An 8,296-nucleotide genomic window follows, 5' to 3' on the forward strand; every position below is an offset into this window, starting at 1 on the left:
TATTTCAGTGCAGAGCTGCAGTACAAAATTCTCGCAAAGACAACAGAAGAGGTTAACTCGCCTCTAGTTAGACATCTCAGCCAGCATTACCAAGGCTTACAATCCTAGGGTATTTAAAGTCCTTTTGGAAGAGAAACAAAAGCATCTTCATTCAACACCCCTTTGAAGTTGCTTAGAGGTGCTTAGATATCGCTGCCTGGCCCACTGGAACTGCTTTACTAAGAGCCTCAGATGACTTGAATGATTAAAACAAGTTGCCATATGGTTCTACTAATTTGTCAGAACCCATGGGACAGCAAATGCAATCTTGCAATCCAGAACATAGGAGATGCAAAATTAACTAACACCACCTAGACTCCATGAGCTAAACAAATCCTAAATAAGTATATGGCAGCATACTGGGCATGGTCCTTCCTATGAGGCCCTGTACAAGGACTGGGCACACATGAAAAAAAAAACAGTTCATCTCCAAATGCAAGACAAAGAACTAAAATCACTGATGGATCACTCCCTCTTCCACAATCCCCAGATACTTGGAGCTTGCTGGCTATGCGAAACCAAAGCCATTAAGCATTTCCACTGTCCCAAGTGTATTTCTAGAGCATCTCTAAAATGGATTAGAAAGGCACAGAAGACAAATTATTTTTCAGACAGAATCAGTCTGGTGAAATCACTGAAAGAGCAGTTATGCAAATATTTGGTTAAGGAAATTGAAAGCCAGGCTTAGAGTAACTCACCATTACTCTAGTGGTTACATTTTAACTCTCAGCATTCAAACTCCAATTTACCTCACCTTTCTTGCCCTTTCTGAGTATTTTTTAAATAAGAGTTACAACTCAAGCTGGTAAGTCCATGATGCGTTTTCTCAGCACACTGATGATTATAGCTCTGAAATATTTTAAGAAAATTAAAAGGCTTTTCTCCCTGTGGGACTGTTATTCCAATCTTCCTAGCAGAAATACTTAGCATACTTGCAGACAGAGCAGGTGTGACACAAGAACCATACTTTCCTATGTTTTAAGAACTTAGATGAACAAGATCAAACAACCAAAATGTGAATCCCTAACATCAAACATTATCTTAGTCCATTTTTTGTAGGTTTGTTTCACAGCTGAGGAAAGGTCTTACTTAAAAATAATGCCATTTTTGTTTAAAATATAATGCTTTTGACTTTATTTATTAGAATAAGCCTTGAATATAAGTAGCCAAGACTTACCAAACACATTACTGAGACTAGATAAAGTATCAGTAGAAAAAAAATTAAAGGCTGCAAAACATCTTCCTTTTACTTCTTGTACATGGAAAAGGTACAGGAGAAAGAATGCAAACTTTATACGTGAGCAGATCTCTAACACGTTGAGTAATAAATTATTTTTAGGAAACTACTAATTTCTGGTGAGAACTTAATATTACTGTCCAAACAGAAAATAAAATCTATTTCTTCCTAAAGTTAACCCTTATCCTCTTTTTAATGTAATTCCTTCTAGAAGAGACAGGTTATCAGAAAACATTCAGGATGTCCAAAAACTCATCTTCTCATATAGAAACAACAGGCTAACAGCCCATAATATACAGTCACTGCTAACAGCACCATTCACCTGTTCTGCTGACCTTCAAATATCTGTGATACAGACACATAATGCAGCGCAGAGCCTAAACTGATGGGAAACTACCTGAGTGTTTTTTACACCAGTCAAGATTGACTAGGTGAAAAAACCTTACACCCCTCCAGGACATTTTTTTCTCCCTAGTTTCCTCTGGACATGTTTTTCAGAGTACCCCAAAGAAGATTTCTCCCTTGACCCCTCTATTCTAGCTCCTCATACTCTCCTACTGCTTTGTGTAACCCTCCCGCACGTATTTTCCATGGGCAACACATCTAGAAAACCACGGTGCTATGCAGCACTTGTGACTGCATGAACGTACACAGCTATCTCTCATTATTATTACATGACTACTTTCTAGCCTGCTCACTACCACGTGATGAATCTTCAATACTCTCACAGGTAAGATTTTGGATTTATAATACCATGAAGACCACAATAACTCAAGATGCAATTTGATGTCACAAAAATCACGTCTAAAGCTCTTAGAGGGCTAAAATTCACAAAAATATTTGTCCTAGCGCACTGTGACACTGAAGAATTTATGAATTAATAAGAAAAATAACTACAAAACTAGAAGGTGTTTTCACAGTTAACACAAGCCAATGTCTACCAAGAACTGGTACTGGCTTCTTTGACAATGTCATGCAGGTCCCTTAAGGCACTTTTCACCTACCCATTAGTTTTGGCTACTCTGCAAATGTGATGTTATTTTATCTACAGCCCGGCAGTGAAATTTTTATCATGAAAAAGTCAGACCAGACTGCCTGGGGGTTTTAACCTCTGTTTTGCTTTCATACTATCATAGTATAGTAAGGGTTGGAAGGGACCTTAAAGATCATCTAGTTCCAACCCCCTTGTCATGGGCAGGCACACCCCACTAAATCAGGCTGCCCAACACCCCATCCAACCTAGCCTTGAACACGACCAGAGATGGGGCATCCACAACCTCCCTGGGCAACCGTTCCAGTGTCTCACCACTCTCATAGTGAAGAAATTCTTCCTAATGTCCAGTCTAAATCTCCCCCTCTCCAGTTTATACCCGCTCTCCCTGGTCCTATCCCCACAAGCCTTCATCCCCAGGGCTGGCTCTAACAGCTACTGTGTTCCCACAAAACAGGGGAAGGAAGCGAGAGAGCAGTAAGGCATGCCAAAAAATAGCTTCCTGTGGTGGTGCTGTAGGCCAGTGAGCAACTTGTGGAAAGCTCACCTATCACCTGACCATCTCCACTCTCATGGATTTACTATGGTGGAAGAAATCACAAAAATTCAGACAGGCCACCTCCTGCTGCCCAGGAGGATGAGGAGTAACAGCTAGGTGAGCTAGCAGTGTTTTTGCCACTCCTGCAATGTTTGCTGGATGGCAAGCAAGCCTTGCTTGCCCACAGGGCATATCTGGGAGCAATTCTCTCTTTGCTTCCTGGTTTCTTAATGACAAAGCAAGTTTCGAAATCACGCTGAAAAAAACAATAAATCACTACAAGGTTGCATCCAGTGATCACACACAACTTCAATTTAACATGAACACATTCTTTGGAGATTAACTAACAAAAAAAAAAAAAAATCTCTATAACCAGTTCTAAGTAAACATTTTCTAACCAAACTACACACATGTGGGCGCAGGGAATTAAAGCACCAGGTAGAATAAAAGAGACACATTAAAGTCATCAAGTTTAACCACAGATGGATGGATGCCTTATGGCAAGGGAGACTGGGAGAGCAGCCGGGCTGGACAATAGCAGCTACAGATTACAGGAGATCTTTAGCCCTTTTGCTCCACAAATGCTTCCCTGATCTGTAATGCTGCAGCGCTTCAGGGAGCTTAGGAGCTGCGCAGATCCAAAGAAGACAAAGGCAAAGCCTTTTGCAATACAATGTTGACTAAGTAGTAACGGAGAAAATGTAGAACTAAGGTATAAAATACTGATTTCAATTTGCTGTTACTCATCTTGGTCATAACCCATCATTTGCATTTTTCCATTTCCTTGCCACCGGCTGTAATTTAACAGAGCAGGTCTTTATTACGGTGAACCAGACAGACGTGCTAGAGCAGCAGAGTGTAAATCATGTTTGCTGAGAACAGGAGTGCAGACCTGGTAGATGGAAAGGGAGTAGGCAATTCCTAAGACAGCTGGAAGAAGAAACTGGGAAAATAAAAGAACAAAGGGGTGGCTATGTGGAGTCTCCATTTACTTGGCTTATCTGGACATACACCAGGGACATACAGCTGGTGAAGGAGAGGCTTTGTAAGAACAGTACCACAGTTAGAAGCAGGCAGACTCGCATAATCAAACACCTCAGCTACACTTCATAAAACTCAAATCAGTTTATCTTGAATAACAAGACGACTTTACCAATTTAATTTTAAAATATAAAAATTATATCAATATGTAATTTAAAAGTGCACGAGGATGGTGCACTTTTAGCATGGTTCTTGAGAAAAGGAAGCCAAAATGCAACAGGAGTGGCAAAAATCCAAACATCCTCTGCCAAAATCAGGACAATTTTCTAAAGAATCTTTGCACAGGCCACTTGGGTGTCTGTTGGAGAGCTGTTTCTACTGCAGCATTCCCTTTATCGTACCATGAGCACACAAAAACAGCCCTGGTACTGACACTTGCAATGTGATTCATAGGATCATGCTCGCTACAGAAGCATTACTGGCAGCTCCGTGATGTGTAAGTTAGCATCTCAATGTTCAGACCCATCATTAGGTCACTGCTATTTTTATCGCAGATAATGGTATAAGCAATCTCCCAAGTCTGGAGATTAAATGACAGTAAAGCAGAGAGAGCCAACAGAAAGTACCAGTACCAGCCTACTGTTTCACACTTTAAAAGTAAATGAACTCCAAGTTATTTTCTAAAGTTCCTGGAAATTGCAAAGCTGGCACCGATTTCAAATGCAGAACAAACTTGCAAACCAGTCCTTCTCATGCCCATAATTAGCTCACGATTAGTCAGAAAATAAAAGAAGTCTGCATGAGGACTGCATTCTTTGAGATTTGTGACAACTGTTTGGTTCTTCCCTTAGGCGTGCATATAGGCGTGCATATCCCTAAAGCACGATGCATAGGTGGGAGAGAGCTTACAAAACTTAGTTTAAAAGAAACATGAAGTGCCCAGTCCTGCAGACCATGGCACCAGCAACCACAAACTATCCCAGGTAACCAGACCTTGCTGACCTCTGGAAGAGAGCAATAATTTGCACATACAGCTGCTTATAGACTGAGGCTCCTTTCAGCGAGCTACATTCCTCTCTTCGATACAGCCTGGCATTGCTGAGGGCCAGGGGAGTTCTGCTTGTGTACGCTTTTGTGTATTTGTTTGCTGTAACTGAGTTTGCCTGCACCCTGGCTTGGACCATTTTCTCACCCTGTCAAAGGTTACCTGCATAATACTTCATCCAAGAGAATGTCTCCACAACGAGTTATCTACAAATATCTAAAGAATGAGAAATCTTCCTTACTTAATCAGGTGCCCCATCAAAGAAAATGAAGACTTTGAATTAAAACAACCTTCCAACTTAGAATATTCAAAGTGTGAAGTATGCACACATGAGGTTCTTTAATATATTCTACTTCTCAAAAACATTAACAAATTTGTTATGATTCTACAGATTAATTAAAAATCAAACTAACTAAATGTTAATAGAACTGCTATTAATTCACACTGCATGAATTGATCTAAACTGAGAAATTATTTCAGCAGCTTCCTATTACGGGCTGTAAATACAGTAAACTAGTCCTACTGAGCTACCAACGCAGTAAAAAAACTGATGGAAACAATTAATTTTAAAATACCAAACTTGTCTTACACTTGTCTTACACTGAGGCTCAAATTCAAGGTAACTAAGAACACAAGTGTATCTTTTCTGTAGATCTTACAACTGGCTTTTCAGCTGACTACAAGGGAGACTGGACACAACCAATTCAGAACTACAACCGTTCATAGTTAAAGCTGTGCTGCCCCTCCCCCTGGTGAGCCAACAGCCATGTTTGCTGTGAACGGGAAAGACATTGTTTCTCTTCAGGCCTTCCCAGGCACCAGCTGGCAGAGAAATCCTTATAAACTTCAGAAAACTAAAATGTTACGTTCTGATAGGATTACATTCACACACCTGATATGATACAGAGGGGCTTTTTTCTTTTAACAACACCTAGGTGTATTAAGAATACACTTTACACATCTCAGTCCAGAGATGAGCAGAAGTTTTATAAGTTTTGTTTACAAAAGTATTATTTAACAGGTAAATGTGTTTATTTTTTTATTCTTCTGCTCTTCTGAAAACATTATAAAACAATGTTTATAAATTAACCTGTATTAGAAGTACACTAGACTATTGGGCAGTACTTATTTATTCTGTTTCATAATTTCCCAGTGTAATAGCAGGCGTACTGGTGAGAACAGCTGGTCAGAGGAATTCTACTGGTCAACATCGCATGAGTAACTCCCAAGTCAGAAAAACTAGACTTCCAGCAGAACAGTGGGTAACTTGGGCTTGTCCTGAAGGACTTTAAAACACAAAGTATTTTCAATGCCTGAAACAGTAAAAAGTCACTGACTTGCTAACTCCAGGAACTCTGAAACACTTTGCTTGCTACTGCTGCACACTTTTAATAAGTAGTTCTGCCCTACCTTCAGCAGTCCCAATGGATTACTCGTCTGCTTTTTATACAGCACGCTTTTTGGAATGTATAGCATGACACAACTTACACTATTTCACAATCAGAATCAGAAAGGTGAAAACAAGAACCAGCAACTCTGGGGTCTCCCCTGAACCTGTTACTAAACCACAGTACGAATTCTGGACCAGTGGGTCAGTCAGCACAAGGGCCCTTTGCTTCCCAATTTGTAACACAGAATCTTTCTCCAGTGAGGGAAAGGTTACATTCCCTCACAAACACTCCCCTATGTCTTTTCCCCCCTCGATTTTCAGACCCCTAAAGCAAGCACCGAGCATGGTTGTGGAGCTGTGTGGGGAGGACAGACTGAAGCCCAGCTGTCCAAAACCAGCATTTTTAACTCCTGTAGTTGTGTCACAAATGCTCTGAGTAGATGTAGACGGAAGGACTGACTGGTTGCTGTCACCCTGGCATAGTATTTTTGGAACTAGTTAGGAAGGCCAGAGCTGCAGGAGAGAAAGGGAGGGAGGAACAGAGGTCCTTTAACCAGGAACAGGACTCTGGTTTTCTGCGCATGGGGATTGAGAGGTGGCAAAGATAACGTCAGTCAGAGCTTAATCTGCATAAAAAAAAGATCCAGTTAAATGTGTAAAGTGTAATCTGGCAAAAAAATGGTTAAACATGGATCTAGTGAGAGATTCTTGTATGAACAAAAAAAAACCAAAACAAACCAACAAAAAAAAAACCCAACTCAAAGCACCCTTTCCTATCTGACTAGCAGCACCAGGGCAAGGGAGAAAAAGAACAATGGTGACATTCAACAGACACCCGCTGGAAACTACAATTTATGGAAAGAAATGGAAAACAGTCCCCCTTCCCAGCCAGAATAAATAAATGAAGATGTAAAATGCATGCATTCCAGAAAATAAAACCCTGCTAATAATGCACATCTAATTCAGTGAGAAACCCCCCCCCCTCCTCGCATTCCCCATCACCACCACCCCCGGTCCTCACCCCGGTCTTCCAGCCTGAAGGTGACCTGCGCCCCACAAAAACATCGTTAACCCCCTAGGCACATTAACAGACATCATCATCATCATCATCATCATCATTACCAGCATCATCACCCCACTAGTATCACCATTATGAGAAGCGGAGAGAGAAGAATGTTACTCGACCTTTCGTCCCCTGCATGTTGCCTGTCAGAGTCGGGCATGTTTGGGTCAAGAACTGGGTTTGGGGGTTTGGAGAACAGGCTTTCAAAGGCCATTGTGCTGGCTGTGGTGTGGTGAGGAGGAGGAGGAGGGAGGTGGAGGAAGGCAGGACACCGCCGCTGCCCGTGGTGCGGAGGGAGGAGGCGGCGGCGGCGCGCACAGCCGCTCTGGGGGCGGCTCGGTGAGGAGGAGTCCCTCAGTGCGGAGAGATGATGAAGGTTTCACTCACGGTTACTTAGTGAGACACTTAACGGGCACTCAGTGCAGGGCGAGGCTGCACACAAGGCTGAGCCCGGCCGCCCCGCGCGGGCGGGAGGAGGAGGCGGCGGCGGTGGCGGCGGCTCGCAGGAGCAGGCCCGGGGCACAGGAGAACGAGAGGACACACACACGGGGGGAGGGAGGTGCTGGTGGCCGGAGATGGCTGCCCTAATTCTTCCTTACAAACATGGCGCCCGCTCGAGGCACTCTCACAAAATGGCGGCGGCGGCGGCGGAGCCGATCGGCAGCAACAGCAGCAGCGACCCCCGCGGCGCTTTGCCCTCCCCAGACGGCTCAGCGGCCCCGCCGCCGCCGCCACCGCCGCCGCCACCACCACAGCGTCTTCTCGGCGCCCGTCGGGGCGGCGATGGCGTCGCCTTCGCTGTGGCCGCCGACCCGCCCGCGCTCGCTCTGCTGCTCCTCCTCCTCCGCGCCGCCGCGCGCGCCGGCCGCACCCCGCCCCCGGCGCCTCGCCGAGCGCCGATTGGCCTCCGCGCGCCGCTCGTCAGCGCCGCCGTGACGTCACAGGACACGCCCCCTCCTCCTTCCCTCAGTCTCACACACACCGCCTCACGCGGGCGACGTGTGTATGTGTG

The 8,296-nt window shown here is 44.0% G+C and overlaps 1 protein-coding gene across 1 annotated transcript in view; it reads right to left on the reverse strand.

The window, feature by feature from the left end:
• Positions 1-7,903, reverse strand: part of ZC3H6 (zinc finger CCCH-type containing 6) — a 31,880-nt gene extending 23,977 nt beyond the window's left edge. Inside the window, exon 1 of the mRNA XM_054062278.1 lies at positions 7,407-7,903. Within this exon, the coding sequence (XP_053918253.1) occupies positions 7,407-7,498 (92 nt within the window). The 5' untranslated portion in view covers positions 7,499-7,903. The remainder of the gene's footprint in view (positions 1-7,406) is intronic.
• Between the last annotated feature and the right edge of the window lie 393 nt (positions 7,904-8,296).

Source organism: Cuculus canorus, chromosome 3, assembly GCF_017976375.1.
Source record: "Cuculus canorus isolate bCucCan1 chromosome 3, bCucCan1.pri, whole genome shotgun sequence".
Taxonomy (NCBI): domain Eukaryota; kingdom Metazoa; phylum Chordata; class Aves; order Cuculiformes; family Cuculidae; genus Cuculus; species Cuculus canorus.